Source organism: Coregonus clupeaformis, chromosome 27 (genome assembly GCF_020615455.1).
Source record: "Coregonus clupeaformis isolate EN_2021a chromosome 27, ASM2061545v1, whole genome shotgun sequence".
NCBI lineage: Eukaryota > Metazoa > Chordata > Actinopteri > Salmoniformes > Salmonidae > Coregonus > Coregonus clupeaformis.
The window spans coordinates 28,720,454-28,748,251 of record NC_059218.1 but is presented as its reverse complement, the minus strand read 5'-3'; the positions used below and the strand labels follow the sequence as shown (position 1 = coordinate 28,748,251).

The window sequence follows — 27,798 nt, the reverse complement described above, 5'->3', positions numbered from 1 at the left end:
CGAACATCTCTGGAGAGACCTGAAAATAGCTGTGCAGCGACGCTCCCCATCCAACCTGACAGAGCTTGATAGGATCTGCAGAGAAGAATGGGAGGAACTCCCCAAATACAGGTGTGCCAAGCTTGTAGCTTCATAACCAAGAAGAATTGAGGCTGTAATCGCTGCCTTTGGTGCTTCAACAAATTACTGAGTAAAGGGTCTGAATACTTAAGTAAATTTGATATTTCAATTTTGCTTTGACATTATGGGACAGGTTCGACGGGTCTGACCTAGAGTATGTGGACAACTACAAATATCTAGGTGTCTGGTTAGACTGTAAACTCTCCTTCCAGACTCACATTAAGAATCTCCAATCCAAAGTTAAATCTAGAATCGGTTTCCTATTTCGCAACAAAGCCTCCTTCACTCATGCTGCCAAACATACCCTCGTAAAACTGACTATCCTACCGATCCTTGACTTCGGCGATGTCATTTACAAAATAGCCTCCAACACTCTACTCAGCAAATTGGATGTAGTCTATCACAGTGCCATCCGTTTTGTCTCCAAAGCCCCATATAATACCCACCATTGTGACCTGTACGCTCTTGTTGGCTGGTCCTCACTACATATTCGTCGCCAAACCCACTGGCTCCAGGCCATCTATAAATCACTGCTAGGCAAATCCCCGCCTTATCTTAGCTCATTGGTCACCATAGCAACACCCACCCGTAGTCTGCGCTCCAGCGGGTATATCTCACTGGTCATCCCCAAAGCCAACACCTCCTTTGGCCGCAATTCCTTCCAGTTCTCTGCTGCCAATGACTGGAACAAATTGCAAAAATCTCTGAAGCTGGAGACACTTATCTCCCTCACTAACTTTAAGCATCAGTTGTCAGAGCACCTTACCGATCACTGCACCTGTACACAGCCCATCTGAAATTAGCCCGCCCAACTACCTCATCCCTATATTGTTATTTATTTTGCTCATTTGTACCCCAGTATCTCTATTTGCACATCATCTCTTGCACATCTATCATTCCAGTGTTAATACTAATTGTAATTATTTTTGCACTATAGCCTATGTTATTGCCTTACCTCCATAACTTGCTAAATTTGCACACTGTATATTATATGTATTTCTGTTGTATTTTTGACTTTGTTTTGTTTTACCCCATATGTAACTCTGTGTTGTTGTTTTTATCGCACTGCTTTGCTTTATCTTGGCCAGGTCGCAGTTGTAAATGAGAACTTGTTCTCAACTGGTTTACCTGGTTAAATAAAGGTGAAATAAAAAAAAAAAAAATGGGGTATTATTGTGTTTAGATTGTTGCAATTCTTCAGCCATTCCTGAACCTGCGACCAAAAACAAGCTACATATGGACAGTACCAAAACAAATGATCTAATGAGTGTCTATTCGCAGCAAAATCTGCAGAGCTGGGATGGTTGTAGCCCCCATATATAACAAATTATATTGGTTGCAAGAATTTTGTGTAATAATTTACATTGAAAAAATAAGTGTTGAATCCAGCTTTGTTTTGTGTATCAGTTCATAAACCATGTGCCATGGAATCGGTACATCGAAAATCTCTTCCCAATTATTTCCCCAATCTATATGGCACAGCTGTAAATTTTTTAGTCCTTAAATGAAACTGTTGTACTTTTTTATTTATCATAATTTTCTTTAGCCAATTTTGATCTTTAATTAATTTTTTATTTTACCTTTATTTAACTAGGCAAGTCAGTTAAGAACAAATTCTTATTTCCAATGACGGCCTACACCGGCCAAACCTGGACGACGCTAGGCCAATTGTGTGCCGCCCTATGGGACTCCCAATCACGGCCGGTTGTGATACAGCCTGGAATCGAACCAGGGGGTCTGTAGTGACGCCTCAAGCACTGAGATGCAGTGCCTTAGACCGACAGACAATATCCTTACTTTCTCCCCCTTCCACTTGCCTCTTCCATTTTTGCGGTAATGCTGCAATTAGTTGGTTGTCATTTTGAGTAGAGCAGACATTTCCATATATTTTTGTTAGCTGCATGTGTGACTTAACTCCACCAGTCCTATTTATGATATCATTTACAAAGATTATACTTTTTATTTTACAGTGGGGGAAAAAAGTATTTAGTCAGCCACCAATTGTGCAAGTTCTCCCACTTAAAAAGATGAGAGAGGCCTGTAATTTTCATCATAGGTACACGTCAACTATGACAGACAAAATGAGAAGAAAAAATCCAGAAAATCACATTGTAAGATTTTTTATGAATTTATTTTCAAATTATGGTGGAAAATAAGTATTTGGTCAATAACAAAAGTTTCTCAATACTTTGTTATATACCCTTTGTTGGCAATGACACAGGTCAAACGTTTTCTATAAGTCCTCACAAGGTTTTCACACACTGTTGCTGGTATTTTGGCCCATTCCTCCATGCAGATCTCCTCTAGAGCAGTGATGTTTTGGGGCTGTCGCTGGGCAACACAGACTTTCAACTCCCTCCAAAGATTTTCTATGGGGTTGAGATCTGGAGACTGGCTAGGCCACTCCAGGACCTTGAAATGCTTCTTACGAAGCCACTCCTTCGTTGCCCAGGCGGTGTGTTTGGGATCATTGTCATGCTGAAAGACCCAGCCACATTTCATCTTCAATGCCCTTGCTGATGGAAGGTGGTTTTCACTCAAATTCTCACGATACATGGCCCCATTCATTCTTTCCTTTACACGGATCAGTCGTCCTGGTCCCTTTGCAGAAAAACAGCCCCAAAGCATGATGTTTCCACCCCCCGTGCTTCACAGTAGGTATGGTGTTCTTTGGATGCAACTCAGCATTCTTTGTCCTCCAAACACGACGAGTTGAGTTTTTACCAAAAAGTTATATTTTGGTTTCATCTGACCATATGACATTCTCCCAATCCTCTTCTGGATCATCCAAATGCGCTCTAGCAAACTTCAGACGGGCCTGGACATTTACTGGCTTAAGCAGGGGGACACGTCTGGCACTGCAGGATTTGAGTCCCTGGCGGCGTAGTGTGTTACTGATGGTAGGCTTTGTTACTTTGGTTCCAGCTCTCTGCAGGTCATTCACTAGGTCCCCCCGTGTGGTTCTGGGATTTTTGCTCACCGTTCTTGTGATCATTTTGACCCCACGGGGTGAGATCTTGCGTGGAGCCCCAGATCGAGGGAGGTTATCAGTGGTCTTGTATGTCTCCCATTTCCTAATAATTGCTCCCACAGTTGATTTCTTCAAACCAAGCTGCTTACCTATTGCAGATGCAGTCTTCCCAGCCTGGTGCAGGTCTACAATTGTGTTTCTGGTGTCCTTTGACAGCTCTTTGGTCTTGGCCATAGTGGAGTTTGGAGTGTGACTGTTTGAGGTTGTGGACAGGTGTCTTTTATACTGATAACAAGTTCAAACAGGTGCCATTAATACAGGGAACGAGTGGAGGACAGAGGAGCCTCTTAAAGAAGTTGTTACAGGTCTGTGAGAGCCAGAAATCTTGCTTGTTTGTAGGTGACCAAATACTTATTTTCCACCATAATTTGCAAATAAATTCATTAAAAATCCTACAATGTGATTTTCAGGAAAAAAAATACTCAATTTGTCTGTCATAGTTGACGTGTACGTATGATGAAAATTACAGGCCTCTCTCATCTTTTGAAGTGGGATAACTTGCACAATTGGTGGCTGACTAAATACTTTTTTCCCCCACTGTATTCCAAAAATATTTATTTTTTTAATCAATGATTGGTATATTTAAGTTTAACCATAATATTTGTTGTAATATTTGTTCTGTCTTTTCTGGTGGATTAAACTGAAATTGCAACCAACTTTCTATGGCTTGTTTTAAAAATAGCGATATTTTGGAGATTATTTCATAACCTGAAAGTGAGAGGCATTTATATATAAATTCCAGTCGTACTTTTTCAAAAGCCTTTAAGTCAGCTATGAATACCAGGCCTGGTTTCCCAGATTTTTCATAGTGTTCTATTGTTTCCAGTACTTGTCTTATATTATCTCCAATGTATCGTCCATGTAAAAAACCTGTCTGATTAGGATTAATAATATCCGACAATACCTTTTTAATTGTAAGCGCTATGCACTTTGCTAGAATTTTTGCAGCACAACACTGAAGTGTAAGGGGCCTCCAATGTTTTAAATGGATGTATCTTTATATTTATTTAGTTTGAGATTAAAGTTTGTGATGGGAGGATGAAGAAGTGAAGTGAAGAGAGAACAGAAGGAGTGATGGAGGTGAGGTTTGTAAAGGAATTAAATGAGTGAGAGTGTAGCAATTTATGAAAGAGTATATAATGAGTAATAGATTGAAAGTGTGTATTTTTGAGAGGTGGCCTCTTTGCTTTGATTGGTTGGAGTTCAACTGTGTTGAATGTTGGAAGGAACAAATCCGCACTGATCAAAGAACAAACAAGCCTGTGTGGGCACGAAGAGTGTGTGTGGGTGTGTTACTCACCTACAGTCCCCACTCCTGCAGCTCTGAACTGGCCCAGTACCAGGCTCTGTTCACTCTCCGCCAGCGCCAACAGCAGTTCATAGGCCTCTATACACTGTTCACTGAGAGAAAGAACACACACACACGAGCCGACAAGGTGAAAAGTCTGTCGATGTGCCCTTGAGCAAGGCACTTAACCCTAATTTACTCCAGTGGCACCGTACTTCTATGGCTGACCCTGTAAAACAACACATTTCATTGCACCTATACGGTGTATGTGACAATAAAACATGTTATTTTGGTTAACAAACACACACTTATAAAGTATGTCATAGGCCCCTGATCACTGATTGACAAAGAACCCATAGACAAACATGTCAGCTAAACCTATTTGCACTACTCAACTACTGAATGATAACACACATTAACTCTCTCTTTCTCACAGACGCACACACTCTTAGTGGAGGAATGCAGAGGCCTCTCGCGTCCACTTATCTGTGCTGCACTTTCATCAAGCGTTCAAAAGGAACATGGCTGAGAGGTGCAGATTTCTATTTAACTACAGTCATTATAGCGTGTGTGGCGTGTCAACATCACCACCAGAATACACATACACTCCACAGTGTTCCACTCTGTTTTATTTTATGATTATAGTTTTAAATTACACACACACACACCCCAACTCTCTCGCGCACACACACAGAGCGAGCCTTGAAGATTCTTACACCACATATTAGACACACATAAACACATCGCAATCTCTTCCCAAATGGCCCAATTGGATGGCCTCGCTGACATCACACTCGGTGGGGCTGAATTCAATCAAAGCGCTGACATCCGGGCTACAGGGGGAAGTATATACATTGAATGTGTGTGTGTAATGTACCTGGTGTGATATTAACAATGCATTTGAGGGCTATTCAAGTGTGTTGTGTACTCTGGTGTAATGGGCAAGACAAATAATTCTCTTTTATGGCTATAACGTTTCTATTTCGGTGTCTGTCATCTTTGTATCAGTTTACTCATCTGCTCATAGCTAAGCTTTGATGAGGCAACGTGAGTACTATCTTCCTGAGACATGCTATGTCAGAATGCTATGAGAAACACACGTAACATTACCACATCATGCCACCACAACATAACATTCACCCAATAGCAACAGCTAAAAATGCTACTTATTTCCATTTGAGTTTGGCCTTTTGCAGAAAGTCTGCCTAAATCTTGCCATACAAGAAAAGGGTTGAAAACAGAACTTTTCTGCATCTCATAACATCACCACAGAATAAGCATGGTTGGATTATTAGCATTATGCTAATTAGAAATACCACTCAGATTAGATGGGTTTTTCCTTTAATTTCTCATTTGCGTCAGCTTTGCTGAATGGGCACCTTCAGGGCACCTTATCAGAGAGGGCCCAAGGCTCGTACACAAACACACGGACCCCTTGATTGGCCAAAGGGATGAGAATACTAATGAGATGCAAATGAGAGCTAGCTAATGCAAATTTACAAAAGAGGACCTCAGCGAGAGCAGCCTAATTATAATTACCGGAAGAGGCTTCTAATGAGGTAGCATTAGCATGGCTCTGACGGTTACAGCTTGATAAGGTTTTTGTTAGCTAAGCAAGGCTCAAATTAAGCTTGGCCATAGAAGTGGATGAGGACATTTGGATTCAAGCATGAGTGTGGGAATGTGTGTAATATGTATTTTGCATGCGCCATTAGGTTAGGCCTTGCTTTGTGTGTGTGTGTGCGCGTGTGTGTACCTGTACTGCAGTGCCAGTCGTAGTGCGGTAGCGTTGGACTCATATTTGCCTACCAGCATGCTCATCCTCTCTGCGTTGCCCTTACACTCCTCCAACGTGATGGTTAACAGGTCGTTCTGAGACTTCAGGTGCTCGATGCGGCTGGAACACACACATTAGTCATCATTATCGGTTACATTTACTGTATAATGTGTTATATCTCAAAGCACCTCAAATTGCAACTCACCCATCCACCAGTGATTTAAAGCACCCACCTGGTTGATTCACGGCAGTCATTTTGTGCCAGATCGCTCATCACACATCAGCTATTGCAGTAAAGGGAGCGTTGGGGGACAAACGGACGGTGCAACTATAGCCACCCTCCTCTCGCTTACTCAAATGGCCTTGGTTTTATGGGTAGATTATATGAGAGTAGCTAATGACACCTAACTAACCATCTAATTAAGGACGTCAATAATGCACTCAGGGCTTAATGAAGAGAAAAGAGGGTGTGTCCGCAGCCTAGTCGTTAGACATCCCATAAAAACATGGCCCAAATAACAACCTTTAAGCGATAATGCACCCCAAAATCTAAGTTGTCACAGGTTACCGGGTGCCCATCTTTCCCCTTCATTTTGGATTGACTCACTTATGAGGTATGAAAATGGTTAGATTTTAAGGTGAACTATCCCTTTAAGTGTACTTATACATTTGGATAAGCCTAAAAAAGAGTGATCGTTATGTGTTCTTTGTTCGAAAATACAAACTGAACAATCACCGCGATCGTTACATTCGATTTGGCCTGAGAGACAGACCTACAGAACTGTTTAAGCAGTGTTTCACAACATTTCAAACCCATCTGCTTTAAATGTCTACTCAGTCTGAAGCGCTGACTGGAATGAAGTGATAAAACGCACAGTAATTACAACGGATTACGACTTAAGCCCTCCTACTGAGAACACTCAGATCTCCACATCTCACTTCCAACTAGTTAGTATTATGAGGAAACGTCATAACATCATTCACTAAGTCTGAAATCTCCCCAAAGATCCTAAAGTACACAGTTTGAAGAGTTACTACTTTATTTGATTGGAACAGACTTCTGAGGGGAGTTTTTCGAGGAAAAGAGGGAGTGGGAATAAAACTGGATTTATATAAATTCACTTGCATGTTAGAACACAAACATTGAACCTGTGCCTGAATCGGTTCATTTATTGGATCGGGCTAAGGCTGGGGCTTTCTTAAAGGGCCCTTTATGAAGACACGCTGGTGGAAAAGTACCTCTAGTGTGAATCTCTAGACCACAGTGTAGGCCAGGGGGATGTCAATACTACAGTTTACATTTTAAACATGGCCTTTTCTATCCTACATCAATCCAAAGTAAATTTGTGTATATTATTGAAGTAAACTTACATACAGTGCATTCGTAATGTATTCAGACCCCTTGACTTTCCACTTTGTTACGTTACAGCCTTACTCAAATGGATTTCAAAACTAATAATAATCCTCATCAATCTTCACACAATACCCCATAATGACAAAGCAAAAACAGGTTTATAAAAAAAATTACAAAATTTAAACATCACATTTACATAAGTATTCAGACCCTATACTCAGTACTTTGTTGAAGCACCTTTAGCAGCGATTACAGCCTCAAGTCTTCTTCGGTATGACGCTACAAGCTTGGCACACCTGTATTTGGGGAGTTTCTCCCATTCTTCTCTGCAGATCCTCTCAAGCTCTGTCAGGTTGGATGGGGAGCGTCGCTGCACAGCTATTTTCAGGTCTCTCCAGAGATGTTAGATCGGGTTCAAGTCCGGGCTCTGGCTGGGCCACTCAAGGACATTCAGAGACATGTCCCGAAGCCACTCCTGCATTGTCTTGGATGTGTGCTTAGGGTCGTTGTCCTGTTGGAAAGTGAACCTTTGCCCCAGTCGGAGGTCCTGAGCATTCTTCAAGGATCTCTCTGTACTTTGCTCCGTTCATATTTGACTCGATCTTGACTAGTCTCCCAGTCCCTGCCGCTGAAAAACAGCTGCCATCACCATGCTTCACCGTAGGGATGTGCCAGGTTTCCTCCAGACGTGATGCTTGGCATTCAGGCCAAAGAGTTCAATCTTGGTTTCATCAGACAAGAGAATCTTGTTTCTCATGGTTGAGAGCTCTTTAGGTGCATTTTGGCAAAATCAATGTGGGCTGTCATGTGCCTTTTACTGAGGAGTTGCTTCCATCTTGCCACTCTACCTTAAAGGCCAGATTGGTGGAGTGATGCAGAGATGGTTGTCCTTCTGGAAGGTTCTCCCATCTCCACAGAAGAACTCTGGAGCTTTGTCAGAGTGACCATCGGGTTTTTGGTCACCTCCCTGACCAAGGTGGTTCCAAACTTCTTCCATTTAAGAATGATGGAGGCCACTGTGTTCCTGGGGACCTTCAATGCTGCAGAACTGAATTTACCACAGGTGGACTCCAATCAAGTTGTAGAAACATCTCAAGGATGATCAATGGAAACAGGATGCACCTGAGCACAATTTTGAGTCTCATAGCAAAGGGTCTGAATACTTATGTAAATAAGGTATTTCTGTTTTCGCTTTGTCATTATGGGGTATTGTGTGTAGATTGATTTAGAATAAGGCTGTAACGTAACAAAATGTGGAAAAAGTCGAGGGGTCTGAATACTTTCCGAATGCACTGTAAATGCCTTCAATGCTCACTTCTAGGCAAGCAAAACTGAACCATGCATGAGAGCCCCAGTTGTTCCGGACGACTGTCTGATCTCGCTCTCAGTAGCCGATGTGAGTAAGAACTTTAAACAGGTTAACATTTACAAGGCCGCGCAGCCAGACGGATTACCAGGACGAGTACTCAGAGCATGCGCTGACCAGCTGGCAAGACCCTTCTCCCCTGATTGCTCAGTTTGGCCGGGCAGCCAGCTCTAGGAAGAGTCTTGGTGGTTCCAAGCTTCTTCCATTTAAGTATGATGGAGGCCACTGTGTTCTTGGGGGACTGTCAATGCTGCAGAAATGTTTTGGTACCCTTCCCCAGATCTGTGCATTGACACGATCCTGTCTCGGAGCTCTACGGACAATTCCTTCGACCGCATGTGCTGTACAATTAATCACTGTGGTTATAACTGCCACAAAATCGACCTTCTTCACAATGAGTGTATCCAGATCACCTGATTGACTTAAAACACTAGCAACTGGTTGAAATGCATCCACCGCCATATCTTCAACACGGTTGCCTCTTGCCCCTTCGACTCTCTTCACCGCCTCCACATAGGAGATACGCTGTGCAGCCCTGATCCTTGACGCCTCGTCCTCCTTCACCCTAACAGGGCACTCAAGGTAGTCCGGAGTATGATCCTCACCACAGTTGCAACATTTCCCATTCACAGATTCTTCAATACCATACTTCTTCCATCTTCAAACATTTGACACGTGACCATATCCATTACAATTTCCACACTAATGGTTTGGACACAAATGCTCTCACCTCAAATATCCAAGCTTCACATATTCAGGAAGAGTCTCCTCAAACAACAAAAACATCGACAGGCTTTTTTCCTTCCTTCCATTTACCATACAGGTCAGGCGACATGCACTGACCACTCCTGGGATTTTCTGACTAAGGTACTCATCATCTACACTACCAGTCGAAAAAAATTTGAACACCTAGTCATTCCAGGGTTTTTCTTTATTTTTACTATTTTCTACATTGTAGAATAATAGTGAAGACATCAAAACTATGAAATAACACATTTGGAATCATGTAGTAACCAAAAACGTGTTAAACAAACCAAAATATATTTTATATTTGAAATTCTTCAAATAGCCACCCTTTGCATTGATGACAGCTTTGCACACTCTTGGCATTCTCTCAACCAGCTTCACCTGGAATGCTTTTCCAACAGTCTTGAAGGAGTTCCCACATATGCTCAGCACTTGTTGGCAGCTTTTCCTACACTCTGCGGTCCAACTCATCCCAAACCATCTCAATTTGGTTGAGGTCGGGGGATTGTGGAGGCCAGGTCATCTGATGCAGCACTCCATCACTCTCCTTCTTGGTCAAATAGCCCTTACACAGCCTGGAGGTGTGTTGGGTCATTGTCCTGTTGAAAACCAAATGATAAGCCCAAACTAGATGGGATGGCGTATAGCTGCAAAATGCTGTGTTAGCCATGCTGGTTAAGTGTGCCTTGAATTCTAAATAAATCACAGACAGTGTCACCAGCAAAGCACCCTCACACCATAACACCTCTTCCTCCATGCTTTACGGTGGGAAATACACATGCAGAGATCATCCGTTCCCCCACACCGCATCTCGCAAAGACACGGCGGTTGGAACCAAGAAACTCAAATTTGGACTCCAGACCAAAGGACAAATTTCCATTGCTCGTGTTTCTTGGCCCAAGCAAGTCGTTTCTTTGTGGCCATGAAGGCCTGATTCACAGTGTCACCTCTGAACAGTTGGTGTTGAGATGCGTCTGTTACTTGAACTCTGTGAAGCATTTATTTGGGCTGCAATTTTTGAGGCTGGTAACTCTGATGAACTTATCCTCTGCAGCAGAGGTAACTCTAGGTCTTCCATTCCTGTGGCGGTCCTCATGAGAGCCAGTTTCATCATAGCAATTGATGGTTTTTGCGACTACACTTGAAGAAACTTTCAAAGTCATTGAAATGTTCCGGATTGACTGACTTTCATGTCTTAAAGTAATGATGGACTGCCGTTTCTCTTTGCTTATTTGAGATGTTCTTGCCATAATATGGACTTGGTCTTTTACCAAATAGGACTATCTTCTGTATACCCCCCCTACCTTGTCACAACCCAACTGATTGGCTCAAACGTATTAAGGAAAGAAATTCCACAAAGTAACTTTTAAGAAAGCACACCTGTTAATTGAAATGCATTCCAGGTGACCACCTCATGAAGCTGGTTGAGAGAATGCCAAGAGTGTGCAAAACTGTCCTCAAGGCAAATGGTGGCTATTTGAAGAATCTCAAATATAAAATATATTTTGATTTGTTTAACACATGATTCCGTATCTTATTTCATAGTTTTGATGTCTTCACTATTATTCTACAATGTAGAAAATTGTAAAAATAAAGAAAAACCCTTGAATGAATAGGTGTTCTAAAATGTTTGACCGGTAGTGTATATCCAACGAGACTCCAGCTATAACTCGTTTGGCAGGCGCCCTGCTCCGAAGATCAATACATTCTGACGTGGACAATTTTGCCAGATCCAGTGCACGCTTCTTCTGTTCTTCATCAACACAATTAACCAAAACAAGGTCGCATCTAGTCACCTTGATTGAATCCACCTTTCCCTCTGCTTTCTTCACAATCCTCGATATTACAAATGGATTTCCCAAATAAATCTCATTGTCCAAAAAACGCAGTCCAATAAGAAATGCATTATGGGACCGGTCCTCGTCTTTCCTCATTTTGTTATATTCTTTGATTTCACTATGTTCCATTCATTATCACACACTTCACTTGCCGCACTTACAGATTCAAGCACAGTCGCCATTTCCTCCGTCCCAACCCTTGACCCTCGTTGATTTCGCAACTCGCATATTATGGTGATGGTTTTTGCTCTGACATGCACTGTCAACTGTGGGACCTTATATTAGACAGGTGTGTGCCTTTCCAAATCATGTCCAATCAATTGAATTTACCACAGGTGGACTCCAATCAAGTTGTAGAAACATCAAGGATGATCAATGGAAACAGGATGCACCTGAGCTCAATTTCGAGTCTCATAGCAAAGGGTCTGAATACTTATGTAAATAAGGTATTTCTGTTATGCATTTTTTATATATTTGCAAAATATTCTAAAAACCTGTTTTCTCCTTGTCATTATGGGGTATTGTGTGTAGATTGATGAGGGAAAACAATTATTTAATCAATTTTAGAATAAGGCTGTAATGTAACAAAATGTGGAAAAAGTCAAGGGGTCTGAATACTTTCCGAATGCACCGTACATTAAACAAGTTTCTCTTTATCCCAAAGAAATCCAAATCTAATGCCTGCATTATTCATTTTGGTGTATACATTTTGGCATTAATGGTGGCATTACTTTAATATAACATGGACCAGTATTAATTATAAGATGAAGATAAGGGCTATGAGTGACAGGCAACATGGTTTGAGTGTCACCTGTTAAGTCTCTCCGTCTCCACCTCAAACTCTCTGATCTTGTTCTCAGAGATGGCTGATCCATGGGAGTATAGGGTCTGGAAGATCTCCTGGATGTTGGAGCAGTCCTGGAGGGAGTGTGCTAGGTGCTCCGCCACGTTACTGGACACCTGGGAGAGGAGGAACAGGGGTACATGGGGGTAAGACTGACATTTACATTGATCTAAGGAGGAGGGGAGTAGACAGCGCTTCAACCAATGTGAGTCGAGGTGCAGCCCAAAATCACAATGTAAAAACAACACAATGGGAATTCAATGGGTCAGACAGACTGAGGGCATTTCTTTGTGATCCTCCACTCTCTTAATCCACAGTGAGTGTATACAGACAGAGTTTATAACCTTTAATTATACAGGTTAGTCTTATTGAGATCAAACTATTTTTCAAGAGATTGTATACGGAGAGAGACTGAACTCTGCTCTGCATTCCTTTACATAATCCGTCTCAGCCTAGTCCCAGACGAATACTAACAGCCTGCCTCTCTCTTTCTCTCTCTTCCCTCTGACTCTCATTCTAGTCTATTTTGGGCCAGATGGGTTCTGGCTAAAGATTGAGAGGAGAAGTTTAGAATTTTGGTGGCCGGAGCTTTCAGGGAAAAGAGAAGCCTGGAATCATTAGGATTGGTTTCCCGTCACCCACACGTGAACACAAACCAAGGGGAGAGAGGGAGATAGAAAAAGAGAGGGAGAGAAAGGGAGAGAGGGAGGGAGGCACTAGAGAAAAGAGGGCATCAGAAGAGGATTGAAAGAGGAAAGCGATAAAACTATATAGCTGGGTCTGTTGGTTGTTTTTTCCCCCTCCCTGTTCCCCTGTTCGAGGGGACGTTGTCAGGTCAACCTTTAGTCTCAACGGGGCTTTGTGTGTGGCAGGGGGAGGGTAGGGAGCAGAGCAGTGGGGTATGAGTTACACCAGGTCTGTCACACCATACTGGAGGTACCTATCTCTGACACTTCTGCTGATGCTGTTATCATCGGCCAGCTGCTACAGGGAAATGTTCTCCTACCTACTGTCGCGCTCTCTCTTACTCTGTCTACCCCTCGCTCTATCCTACTTCCATCTCTTCCTTTATTTTAACCCTTTGCCATCTTCCCCCTCAAAGCCTTCAGTATTGAATAGGCATCCAGTAGCTCCTTACCCCGATGCTGCTGATCTCTGGTCCCAGAACAGGCCTCTCGGTGGAAGAAGACTCCGACCTGGTTTTAGACAGCTTCACCCGCTCTGCCACCTAGCAACAAGACAACAAACTGGTTGATCTCCAAGGCATTCCTAGTCGATTGCGAAACATTTCTATAAAAAACCCAACGATATAGCCTTACATTGCTACTTTTTTCTGTCTCGCTCTGTTGGCAGTAGGTGCACTTGTTTCAGCTGCCCTGTGCGCCGGGTAGGCTAAGTGTTCCCATTTTGAACAAATTCATGTGTCTGAAGGTACCAGCTCTGCCTACTCGGCGTGCCCCGAGAGCAAATCAAGTGCACCTATAAGCCTACCGCTAGCCAATCGGATTGCTCAGATCACTGTGTCTGTCTGCAGCTTCCTCGAGCGCACAGCTAAGGAAGTTGATACTGTGATTTCAAAACGTCAAAAACCATGACTAAAGAGAGACTGTCAACGAATACAGCAAAGACCTGCTGTTTTTATGAGTGAGTTCATGTTAAACATTTTACTTACCACTTTTATAAGCCATGAAATGCGCTTAACCACTCACACTGCAGTTTCAACGAATGAGTAGCAAAGTGTATCGATAGGCTTGCATTGTTATTTTTAGCGGCTGTGTTTTTTCATATCAAGGAATATTTCATTTTCTCTGGTCATAAGAGTAGCAACATGAATTTGTGCATGAGGCAGAAATAATGCGGTGTGACTCGAGTTTCGCCATCAGCGCGAAGACGGTGTCCCCTTTTTGGTCATAGCGGAGCGGGGAGGGCTGAGGCACTGTCCGACGGTGAGAGGCGGACCCTCTGATGCTTTCCCTCTGCTAAGACTGACCATAAGATGCAGGCACAATCAGTCCAGTAAAATAAAGAAAGCACATTATTTCAATTTATGTTCACTCAGCTGTGCCTCACAAATAATACAACAAATGATGATCTATTACCAGTGTGATCGTAAACCAAGTTTTGAAATATACTTTTTTAATGTCTGAGAAGAACAACATTGGCAGGGCAATTCAAACATTGCATAATGTATTGGGCATATAGCCTACTACAAACTTAATTTCTACAGAACTGTTTTTAATAGGTTAATGTTGCATAGGCTTACGTTTTTGAAGTCAAGTAAAAAATTAAAATAAAATCTGAGCGGTAGATCTCGGCCTTCATTTTGACTCAGAAAGTGATCTCGGCTCAGAAAAGGTCCACTGCTCTAATGTATTGTATTCCCTCTGAGGCTCAATGTCAAGGACACACACGGGAGAGTGGAAGAGCGAATGGTTGCCTCTGATTACCACTGTCCCTCTCTGACTGGACAAGCCCAAGGCTAGTACGCTGATTAGTGTGTGTATGTGTCATTCAAGTGATAGAGAGAGTGAAAAATGTAAACGATGACAAAATGTTTTTCCTTGGCCATTCCAGAGAGACATTGCATTACCTCATGAATGTACGATATTCCATTTCTTCAATTCTATTACTCAAGACCGTGTGAGGTCTTAACCCTTTAATGTACTTCGACATGCATAACATGCGGTTTTTTTGTACCTTACTATGCACGTCATAGTGTGTGTGTGTGTGTGTGTGTGTGTGTGTGTTCTACCTTGGCCACAGGTATATCGTTACTGCTGCTGCTGGTGCTGAGTTCCCCAGTGCTGGGGTTGATGGGGCGGGAGGCGGGGGTGAGACGCCCAGGGCTGGACAGGCCTGCAGGCTGGGAGCTCTGGAGACGCGTCTGCAGCTCCCGCACCTGGGGAGAAGACACCATAGAGACACATTATATTACTATTTAATTGTGACTGTGTTCTATTTAATTATATGGGACACAAAGACACACATAAGCTGGGGTTCATGGGCATGGCAAATCACATGAAAATAACATGAATAAAACATAAATAACACCCAGACCTGCTGAAAACACACACAACTGCTTATGACTTCATCATATAGAGGATTTACAAAGGACTTTAACCACTTCTTGCTCCAGTTTTAGACAATGTGAGGATCCATCTCATCTCTTTAGAGCAGTGGGCAAAGGCAGGAATTTTGGGACAGTGATGATGTCATGAATGCAGAGGCAACGGGGTACTTGAGTCGCTCCACTGCTGACAGGCTTCTCCTCTCACTCTATATTAAGCATCAGAAAGCTCATGTAAAGGCTTGCCAGGTCTAGCAATGAATTTGTATGCAAGCTTGGATTTGTCTGTATTATGCTTGCAGCTTGTATACAAAATCCACATGCTGTTGTTTATATGTTGTTACCTCTTCACAACCCAAAGCAGTTTAGGCTCCAGGTGTGTGTGTGGTTGTGTGCGTGCATGTATGTTGAGGTGTGTGTATGTGTCAGAGGGAGAGAGCTTCCTCTGCCAGGAAAAGTGTGGAAAAGAAATAACATTAGTTTGAACCCTGGGCCATGAAAATACTGTATAAACAGTGAAAACTCAGCAAACTTGGTTTTGGATACAATGGCCTTTTGTGCTTTATACAGCACCCATTGTACACACAGTGACACCACAATATATACCCACAAACAGTCAGCAACTGACGAGTTGTTGGCAGCACTGGATAGCTGAATACACATGACAAGAAGTCTAAATCATGTTAGCTACCTGCATGTTGTCAACAATATAGGCGAACCTTTACATTGTATACATACATGTGGTATTATAGGCACAGGTATATCGATCTACATCATTTTAACAATCTGCACAAACATCAGTACATGTCAGCACAAATGTATGGTCTGGTGTGTAAATCAGGCTTCCTCTAGAGGCAGACATACTGGCCTGGAAAACAGCTGAGGCGATTAGCTTGCATCTGCCTCTAACTCTGTCTCTGCCTCCGCCAGCCAGACTGCGAGAACAGATTTTCCCCACCTCTATTTCCCTATGGACGCCAGGGGAGAGGAGACTTTCAGAGACAGATAAGAGAAAGTGAGTGACAGAGAGAGGGGGGTGAGGAGGAGAGTGGGGAAAGGTTGACAGTGAAGCAGACACTGGGAATGAGAGAGGGAGAGCAGGGACAGAGGAAGGATAGAGAGGGTGTAGGAGAGAGGGAGAGAGAAACAGAGAGAGAGAGAGAGTGGAGAAGAGTCCCCTAAGCAAGCTGGTCCAGTTCACAAACAGACCCCACAGAGCCCCACGACAGCAACACAATTAGACCCAACCAAATCGTGAGAAAACTAAGATAATTACTTGACACATTGGAAAGAATTAACAAAAAAATGAGCAAACTAGAATGCTATTTGGCCCTAAACAGAGAGTACAGTGGCAGAATACCTGACCACTGTGACTGACCCAAAATGTAGGAAAGCTTTGACTATGTACAGACTCAGTGAGCATAGCCTTGCTATTGAGAAAGGTCACCGTAGGCAGACCTGGCTCTCAAGAGAAGACAGGCTATGTGCACACTGGCCACAAAATGAGGTAGAAACTGAGCTGCACTTCCTAACCTCTACCAAATGTATGACCATATTAGAGACACATATTTCCCTCAGATTACACAGACCCACAAAGAATTCGAAAACAAATCCAATTTTGATAAACTCCCATATCTATTGGGTGAAATACCACAGTGTGCAATCACAGCAGCAAGATTTGTGACCTGTTCCCACAAGAAAAGGGCAACCAGTGAAGAACAAACACCATTGTAAATACAACCCACATTGAGATGTTTATTTATTTTCCCTTTTGTACTTTAACTATTTGCACATCGTTAAACACTGTATATAGACATAATATGACATTTGAAATGTCTTTATTCTTTTGGAACTGTGTGAGTGTAATATTTACTGTTCACTTTGTATTGTTTATTTCACTTTTGTTCATCCATTTCACTTGCTTTGGCAATGTAAACATGTTTCCCATGCCAATAAAGCCCCTTGAATTGAATTGAGTGTAGGAGAAAGGGAGGGAGAGAAAGAAAGAGGTGTATGACAGAAAGGGTGTGTGTGAGAGAGAGACAGAAAGAGAGGTGTATGACAGAAAGAGTGTGTGAGAGAGAGACAGAAAGAGAGCGGGTGTAGGAGAGAGAGGCTGTAGGAGGGAGAGAGAGGGTGTAGGAGAGAGCGAGAGAGAGGGAGGGTGTAGGAGGGAGAGAGAGGGTGTAAGAGGGAGAGAGAGGGTGTAGGAGAGAGCGTGAGAGAGGGAGGGTGTAGGAGGGAGAGAGCGAGAAAGAGAGGGTGTAGGAGAGAGCGAGAGAGAGCGCGCGCGAGAGAGCTTGGCCATGACTTTGAACACTGCTGTTTTTCCTGCTCTCCTCTCCTGACAAACTCCCTGGGAGCCGTAGGTCTGAAAAAAGCCACATGGCTGCCATGTGCTGCCAAAGGACACAGAGAAGACTGCGACTGTGCCATCATGAACTAGTCCTCTAGCCAGCTGTCTCCTTCATGATCCCTGAGAAAAGAAACTGCAAAGAAAATGATTCTGGTTCTGTTCGGTTCTGGCCAGTATATAAATCGAAGACTTTGTTTGACTCATATGCACATGCTTTTCACATGCACATCTGTCCAGGACAGTTCTAGTATACTGAACAAAAATATAAACGCAACATGCAACAATTTGAACGATTTGACTGAGTTACAGTTCATTTAAGGAAATCAGTCAATTGAAATAAGTTAATTAGACCCTAATCTATGGATTTCACATGACTGGGAAGGGGCACAGCCATGGGTTGGCCTGGGAGGGCATAGGCACACCCACTTGGGAGCCAGGTCCAGCCATTGCGGAGCCAGGCCCAGCCAATCAGAATTAGTTTTTCCCCACAAAGACCTTTATTACAGACAGAAATACTCCTCAGTTTCATAAACTGTCCGGGTGGCAGGTCTCAGACAATCCCGCAGGTGAAGAAGCCGGAAGTGAAGGTCCTGGGCTGGCGTGGTTACACGTGGTCTGTGGTTGTGAGACTTGTTGGACGTACTGTCAAATTATCTTATGGCAGAGAAATTAACATTACATTCTCTGGCAACAACTCTGGTGGACATTCCTGCAGTCAGCATGCCAATTGCATGCTCTCTCAAAACTTGAGACATATATGGCATTGTGTTGTGTGACAAAACAGCACATTTTAGAGTGGCCTTTTATTGTCCCCAGCACAAGGTGCACCTGTGTAATGATCATGCTGTTTAATCAGCTTCTTCATATGCCACAAATGTCAGGTGGATGGATTATCTTGTCAAAGGAGAAATGCTCACCAACAGTGATGTAAACAAATTTGTGCACAAAATTTGACAGAAATACGCTTTTTGTGCGTATGGAACATTTCTGGGATCTTTTATTTCAGCTCATGAAACATGGGACCAACACTTAAGATGTTGCGTTTATATTTTTCTTCAGTATACACTGCCTTGTGCTGTGGTGTTTCACTGGAAGTGGTTGATTCCAACATATCAGTGATTCTTATTATGAGTGGAGTGCATTGTAAAAGCTTACAATGACATGCCAATATATAGAGGTCTGCCTCTGGACTTAAAAGTCAAGGCTCTTTTGTATCGTAAACAAACTGCTGACACAGCTGAATTATGTGGACTACACACATACAGTACCGGTACTGTAAAAGGTGTAACAGATGCTTACTACCACAGTAAATACCTGTCCTTCAAATGGAAGGTAAAAGCATAGGGAAGGAAAGTTAAGATCGTATTCGGACCTTGAGTCTCAAATGAGGGGGAATCCATATTTTAAAAGGCTGAGCAGGAGGAAGCGGGCCCCCAAGGACACACCGGTGTGTGCATAGCAAATCCTTTAAGGAGCCCCACATTGAAACAGCAACGCAATGCATTTGTCCAATTAGTCTGCAAAACGGTCAGATTTCATTAGAGGAAAGAGGAGAGGAGAAATTGAGAGGGTGGGAGGAACGAGTGCTCTGAGCTGAGCTGGGATGCTTTTTCTGCTGCGTCTGGGTCTCCTTTCTGAGGACCCACTAGAATTAGTGAGGCTGGTTAGGTCGGCCTGACCGTTTTTAGCTCGATACATCTCGCAGTCTAATCATATTACGGTCCTAACTAGCTTCAGCAAGCCTTGGGAGGACACCAGATTTGATTATGTGTCTAAAAGTGCTCAACGTATTGATTCAGACGGCCGCCCTAACCGGCGCACCATCGTTTGGTTCAGAAAGCAGAACTCAGTTTGCAGCTGGAAAATTCAAAGGGTTCATTCTTGCAGGAGCAAGGATAAATACATGTGTCTGGCCACTCGTGCCCAGTAATGTCTTCTTCTCCTTCAGACCTCCCTGAATAAACTTGCTGGAATTAGAAATGGTACGTGCGAGTGTCTGTCAATGCAGTGGCCTAGCGACAAGGCATCAGAGAACATGTCTATATTTGAACCGATCTCCGCAGATCGTTCAATCAAACGGACATGGTGGACCATAATTACAGCTTAGCGCATTCTGTGCAGAGATTTTTTTTACAGTCTTAGTTCTCTACCTAGAACAGGTTCACACTAGGACACATTTACTGGAGATTTGGCAACAGGGTCAAGTTCTCACAACTTTTTTGGGATCTAATAAAAAATACATGTACATTGCATTGTTGAGTCTTCTTTCTACCTTCCACCTCACTAGATACCTTTCTATGTACTGACTGCTACGGGTCAGATTCAACCAAAATGAATGTAAACCTGACTTAGTAATATTAAGCAACGATGCACCCCAGTCTGTCAGCCACCAACACAGTCACGTGGAAAGGCTCAAAAAGGTACACAGAAAACGCACAAAACCCATAAACCAGATGACAGAAAATGTAAAAAATCATAATAACGGGACCCAGCTGACTGACCCGTCGTCTCAGGCGGTCACGTTCCTCCCGGATGGCGTTCGTGGTGGCCTTGGTGCGGTTCAGATCCTCCTCCTTGGAGCACAGCATGGCCGTCAGGCTCTCGTTCTCTTCCCTCAGGCCGGCCAGCTCCTTCTCCCAGTGCATCCGCTCCTCCGACAGGCTGGGGTAGAAGTCCCGTCCGAGGGCTCCCTCGATCTCCTCCACCGTCTGGGGGAAGGAGGAAAGAGGGGGAACGTTATTTTATGGCACGCCATTTTACAGTGCCGTATGTATAGGGTGTTGAGATTGAGATTACACGGTAACAATTCTACTAACCAAATGTGAATGACTGTGGATTCTCTGGGACTCATTGAAATTGGCATCACAAAAAATAACAATTTGGTACCTTGTAGTTGTCACGTCCTGGCTCTGGGGACTCTTAAATGTTGAGCCAGGGTGTGTAGTGTCTATGTTTTGTTTTCTATGTGTTTCTTTCTAGATCGTTTATTTCTATGTTGGCCAGGGTGGTTCCCAATCAGAGACAGCTGTGGCTCGTTGTCTCTGATTGGGAACCATACTTAGGCAGCCTGTTTTGCACTTGTCATTTGTGGGATCTTGTTCCGGAGAGGTTTGTGTTTGTTAACCTTAGGACTTCACGTATCGTTTTGTTGTAGTGTATAAAGTACTCATTAAAAGATGTACGCATATCACGCTGCGCCTTGGTCCGTTGCTTACGACGATCGTGACAGTAGTAGCCCCAAGAAAGAGACAAGAAAATGATATGAGAAAAACTAAACAGGGAGACAAAACAAAAGTGAGACCAAGAAAATCTAACATGTCAGGCACATTCGTTTTTGCACAGGATTTTCCCCTACATAGCGGTTCAATTTTTATGTTTATAATTTGTGGGTAGTGTAGTCCATCACGCGTCTCAATTTACATGAGTAGAACAAGCACCCAAGACGATGATTTATGTACATGTGTCTTTTTCCTTTTTCTATCTAGTGGAAGAAACCCCTGATCTCCCAAAGTGCCCATATTTTAGAGTGTATAACTGTGTGTGTATGTGCGTGCATACGTATGAACGTGTGAGATATGGCAGAGGGTTAGCGTCTATGATCATGTCTGTCTCTACAGATCCTCATCTCTGATGCTAGAGTGATTCATAGGCTTGTAGTGGGCTTAGAGACAGGCTTGAGTCACGCCTTTATCTCCTCCACACCCCAGAGAGTCAATCTCTCTTATCCCTCCATCCATCCATCTCCCTCTCAGCTCCCAGACAGAGCGAGAGGGCGAGAGCGATAGAGAGAGAGCAGGAGAGGGGGGGATTGAGTAAGAGGCAATTGGTTTAAACACCGAAGGAAATGGAATGAACTTGAAATCCCAAGTCTCATCGACTGCTGTAGATCTCACACCAGGCCAGGTATTGAGCGATAATTTTGCATTTGTATTAGGATATTGTAATGGAATTTAATATTTTGGAATTTGTAATGCACAAATTGAATCATAGAATTCATCATTTGAACTTGTATTTCGTGATTTGAAACTGAATTGAATAAATATTGCATTTAGTTATAAAATTCAATTGAATTGAGTATTTTCAGTGCCATTTTTTATTAAATTAATCCATTTTAAATTCAGGCTGTAACACAACAACATGTGTTATAGGTCATGGGTATGAATACTATCTGAAGGATCTGTATACAGTGCATTCGGAAAGAATTTAGACCCCTTGACTTTTTCCACATTTTAGCAAATTTATAAAAAAATAAAAAACTGAAGCATCACATTTACATAAGTATTCAGACCCTTTCCTCAGCACTTTGTTGAAGCACCTTTGGCAGCGATTACAGCCTCGAGTCTTCTTGTGTATGACGCTACAAGCTTGGCACACCTGTATTTGGGGAGTTCCTCCCATTCTTCACTGCAGATCCTCTCAAGCTCTGTCAGGTTGGATGGGGAGCGTCGCTGCACAGCTATTTTCAGGTCTCTCCAGAGATGTTCGATTGGGTTCTGGCCGGGCCACTCTGGCTGGGCCACTCAAGGACATTCAGAGACCTGTCCCGAAGCCACTCCTTCGTTGTCTTGGCTGTGTGCTTAGGGTCGTTGTCATGTTGGAAGGTGAACCTTCGCCCGAGTCTGAGGTCCTGAGCACTCTGGAGCAGGTTTTCATCAAGGAGCTCTGTATTTTGCTCCGTTCATCTCTGACTAGTCTCCCAGTCCCTGCCGCTGAAAAACATCCCCACAGCATGATGCTGCCACCACCATGCTTCACGTTTCCTCCAGATGTGACGCTTGGCATTCAGGTCAAAGAGTTCAATCTTGGTTTCATCAGACCAGATAATCTTGTTTCTCATGGTGAGAGTCTTTAGGTGCCTTTTGGCAAACTCAAAGTGGGCTGTCATGTGCCTTTTACTGAGGAGTGGCTTCCGTCTGGACACTCTACCATAAAAGCCAGATTGGTGAAGTGCTGCAGAGATGGTTGTCCTTCTGGAAGGTTCTCCCATCTCCACAGAGGAACTCTGGAGCTCTGTCAGAGTGACCATCTCCCTGACCAAGGCCCTTCTCCTCCGGTTGCTCAGTTTGGCCGGGCGGCCAGCTCTAGGAAAAGTCTTGGTGGTTCCAAACTTCTTCCATTTAAGGATGATGGAGGCGACTGTGGTCTTAGGGACCTTCAATGCAGCAGAAATGTTTTGGTATCCTTCCCCAGATCTGTGCCTCGACACAATCCTGTCATCTCGGAGCTCTATGGACAATTCCTTCGACCTTATGGCTTGGTTTTTGCTCTGACGTGCACTGTCAACTGTGGGACCTTCATATATACAGGCTTGTGCCTTTCCAAATAATTTCCAAATCAATTGAATTTACCACAGGTGGACTCCAATCAAGTTGTAGAAACATCTCAAGGATGATCAATGGAAACAGGATGCACCTGAGCTCAATTTCGAGTCTCATAGCAAAGGGTCTGAATACTTGGGTAAATAAGGTATTTCTGTTTTTTAATACATTTTTTTTTAAACATCTAAGAATCTGTTTTCGCTTTGTCATTATGGGGTATTGTGTGTAGGTTGATGAGGAAAAAATGTTATTTAATCAATTTTTGAATAAGTCTGTAATGTAACAAAATGTGGGAAAAGGGAAGGGGTCTGTTTATCAAAGTTTCATATATTCAACTTCTCGGATGCATTCAGATTCAGTTTTCAAATTCAGTTCTCTAAATTCAGATTCAAATCCAGAGATAACATCCTGGTACTTTGCCAGCCAGGTATGATCGAGGACACACAGATCGAATAAAGCACTCTCTGTGGTAAACAGAAGCTTCTGGCAGTGGCATGTTCAATTTATTTTCTTCCATTGAATATGGCTCTAGACATTATGACCCCATTCCTGAAAGTTTAGACTCTCGGGAACATGGATGTGCCTTCTGTTGCCCTCAAAGGCTGCGCAGGACATGTTAGAAGGGAGAAATGTTGTTCAATAGCCCTATCATAGCCCTTCTAAGGATAGCCTAAATTCAACATGCCACATTGGCTTCAGAAACCGCCAGAAGCTTCTGTTTACCACAGAGAGTGCTTTATTCGATCTGTTCTTCTCTATCATACCTGGCCGGCAAAGTACCAGGATGTTGTCTCTGGTTTTGAATCTGAATTTAGAGAACTGAATTCGAAAAACTGAATCTGAATGCATCTGAAAAGTTGAATTTTTGAAACTTTGATAAACTTCCAATAATAGTTTGTAAACTTGATACATAGACAATGAATGCAATATATATCATATTGAAACTGAATATATAAATATTGACTTTAAAACAATGCAATATTCATTCAATTCAGTTTCAAATCATGAAATAAAAATTCAATTTATGAATTTAAGTATTCAATTTGTGCATTACAAATTCAAAAATATTACATTGAAATTCAATATCCTAATACAAATTCAAAATGAAATACAATTTCTGTTGGCACTGAAATCACTCCATACCAGCACTAACTCTCCAATTTAACCTCTAAATGAACAGATAAGTCTACCCCAGCATGGCTAAGCCACAGAGATACTGAGATGAGTGGTACTGTACCGTATAGTCTCTATTTCTGGAATATACTACTGCAACCTAATACTGCCTTGAACTAATACTTTTTTTTACAGTAATGTACATTTGAGGGTTGATATTTAATATAGGCCTAGACAATTTTTTACGAAGAACATTTGAAATCTGGAACTGATTTGAAAATGCACTGAAATGCCCCCAATTAGCCGAGTGTGTCCTGAATTCACCACAATAAATCATTTTAACAGTGGGGTGTATTCATGGATGCCAAGGGAAACCAAAACATTCACCAAGAAAAACAAGAAAAAATTGTGTAATCTGTGTTTTATAATATTCCTTCAATTTGAGGCTGAATTTTTTTACATTTACATTTTAGTCATTTAGCAGACGCTCTTATACAGAGCGACTTACAGTTAGTGAATACATACTTTTTTTATACTGGCCCCCCGTGGGAATCAAACCCACAACCCTGGCGTTGCAAACGCCATGCTCTATCAACTGAGCTACATCCCTGCCGGCCATTCCCTCCCCTACCCTGGACGACGCTGGGCCAATTGTGTGCCGCCCATGAGTCTCCCGGTCGCGGCCGGCTGCGACAGAGCCTGGATTCGAACCAGGATCTCTAGTGGCACAGTTAGCACTGCGATGCAGTGCCTTAGACCACGGCGCCACTCAGGAGACTGTATCTCAGAGTAAGCGAAACAGCGCCCCTCTGTCTCTGTATAGTTTAGCCCATTTATCTGATGCTGTCTGGTCAAAAAGAGCATGATATTGTTGCCGCCCATAGCATTGAATGCTAGCGAGCATTTGGCCTCCATTGATAAAAAAAAGCCAATCAGAGTTGAGCTAAACTGAGTGAGCTCAACTGTGAATGGTCCAGGCGCACCAACAAAAAAAAAGTGTCATGGGAAGCCAGTTTGGATTTGGCTTCACACCAATCACATCACAACAAAAGCCAAAACGTCAATGACAGAAATAACTTTAATTGTTGCATCTCGTTGTGTTGTTGTCCTCCCATGACTAGCTAGCAAAAAATGTCCCTTTCCTAAATTAGCCATGAATGGAGATAGGGATTTGGACTTGTGGTTTTACTTAATTCTCTGTACTGGCCAATGATTATAATGGCGATTCTGATCCAACCATTAATTCATACATTGTGCCCCTGACCTGAGAGGATGGAAGTTCAATATGTAGCTAGATGTAGTAGGTTAATGTTAACTAGCTGGCTCATCATTGCCCATGAAAGGAAGTTAGGCTAGCGAGCAAGCATTTTAGCCAGGACAACAAAAACTAAAAGCGTGTAGCCTACTGTATGACATAGTCATCGACCGTTTTGGCGACATGAAAGAGAGGAGGATGGCGTTGGCGTTTCTCTACTAGTAGGGTGAGTCAACATGTTTTTTTCTACTTGCACGCAAGCACACACAGAAATCAGTACAATTGACAGCCACATCATATTTAGCTTATGTTGAATGGACTAAATTGTTTTTGGTATCTTTTAATTGTCACTGTATTAGACTAAGCATAGTGATTTGATGATGAAATGTTGTAGTTGAAATGGTGCTAGAATAGTGGAGGCAGCTCCTGTTTTGTTTGCGACTTGCGGTAACTCTCAGTGGTTCTAAATCAATAGTTATGTAGTCCGAGAATGTCGGAAGTATTAACTTGATTGACCATGCTGTAGGTCATGTAACTGTTTGTTACATGCAATATGCTTTGTGGACAGATGTTGCTCTCCGGTTTTGTGATGAAACAAAGGTGGTGTTGAATTTATTCTGCCACTTTGTCTTCTTATTGTCTCGACATAAGGCCTATATATCACAGTGGCAAAGCATATGAACTAACAGGTTATAGAGAAAACAATGCAGTTATCACAACACATTGGCTTCCCCAGTGATTTTACCCAAGCACCACTACTGCATTTTAAACACTCAAATGCTTGACATGTGTATTTCATACTCTCTTAAACTGGAACCTTCATGGTAGCTGTTGGGTTTAAGACGGCATAGTGTCTATGGGCTCTATATCATATAAAGTACAGCGCCTCTGCTCTCCCTCTGTATGAGGTCTGGATCGGCTTTATCAACTGAATCGAAACGGTGTTATAAGCCCAACTACTGCTATGGATCATGTGGAGTAACTTAAACTTGTCTGTGCCGCATGAACACCCAATATCAACAAATGGCCTGGGAGAAGATACATATTTGCCTGTGTGGTACTCTGTTTCTTTTTATAGGCTTAGTCAATGGTAATGGATTGGATCCACACACAATGGGATACTGTGGCCCAATCCCAAACCCATCACTAGATCCTTGGCTGACTCCTCGCAAATCTGAAAGGACTGGATATGTCGGTGTAGGAATCAGCTCCACCGCTCATACTCACTTGATAATTTTTGTTTCTATCAAATTACAAAAAAGACACAATTAGGACACTCAGTCTAGAAAAGAGGGATCGGTTTGGGATTAAGCCTCTCAGCTGGAACTGTGAAGGCGTCTATTTTTCTTCCCACAAAATGTAATTGGATTAGGATTAAGTGGTCAGATTCATACTGAAACAAGGCAACTCGAATTCCTCTCTTTCAAGCCCAAGGAGAAAGCCCCTGTCCTCATGAAAATTAATTAGCACTGGTTGTGTCCACTGTGATCAGCCAACAAAAGGGGGAGAAATTGATAGCTAAATAAACGTTCAACATAGGGATCTTGATTTATCTTTCTTTACAGTAATGTCTCCATCTGTCCTCTATTGCTGCTCTGACACAATAGTTTGTGATGGATGTCCATTCAGGCTGATAACATAAAGCCAAGTAAATCCATTCTCCCACCTTACAGTGAGTGGGCTGTGACTGTCACTAACTGAATGCCAGTTATAGTGATTGTCTGTTATGCCTTTAGCAGTCTTAACACGAAGGACATACACTATATATACAAAAGTATGTGGACACCCCTTCAAATGAGTGGATTTGGCTATTTCAGCCACACCCGTTGCTGACAGGTGTATAAAATCGAGCACACAGCCACACAATCTCCATATAAAAACATTGGCAGTAGAATGGCTTTACGGAAGAGCTCAGTGACTTTTAACGTGGTACCGTCATAGGATGCCACCTTTCCAAAGAGTCAGTTTGTCAAAGTCTTGCCCTGCTAGAGCTGCCCCGGTCAACTGTAAGTGCTGTTATTGTGAAGCGGAAACATCTAGGAGCAACAACGGCTCAGCCGCAAAGTGATAGGCCACACAAGCTCACAGAACGGGACCGCCGAGTTCTGAAGCGCGTAACTCGTAAAAATCGTCTGTCCTCGTTTGCAACACTCACTACCGAGTTCCAAACTGCCTCTGGAAGCAACGTCAGCAAAATAACTGTTCATCGGGAGCTTCATGAAATGGGTTTCCATGGCCGAGCAGCCGCACACAAGCCTAAAATCACCATGCGCAATGCCAAGTGTCGGCTGGAGTGGTGTAAAGCTCGCCGCCATTGGACCTCC

At 42.8% G+C, this 27,798-nt stretch overlaps 1 protein-coding gene across 3 annotated transcripts in view; it reads right to left on the bottom strand.

Moving 5' to 3' along the window:
* The window catches only part of LOC121541709 (colorectal mutant cancer protein-like), a 121,892-nt gene that overhangs the window by 26,340 nt on the left and 67,754 nt on the right, over window positions 1–27,798 (bottom strand). For all 3 annotated transcript variants that reach the window (XM_041850960.2, XM_045208115.1, XM_045208116.1), the window contains 6 exons: window positions 20,290–20,496; window positions 15,118–15,264; window positions 13,504–13,593; window positions 12,333–12,481; window positions 6,196–6,336; window positions 4,452–4,552 (listed from right to left, as the gene is read on the bottom strand). In XM_041850960.2, the coding sequence (XP_041706894.2) occupies window positions 4,452–4,552; window positions 6,196–6,336; window positions 12,333–12,481; window positions 13,504–13,593; window positions 15,118–15,264; window positions 20,290–20,496 (835 nt within the window). The remainder of the gene's footprint in view (window positions 1–4,451; window positions 4,553–6,195; window positions 6,337–12,332; window positions 12,482–13,503; window positions 13,594–15,117; window positions 15,265–20,289; window positions 20,497–27,798) is intronic.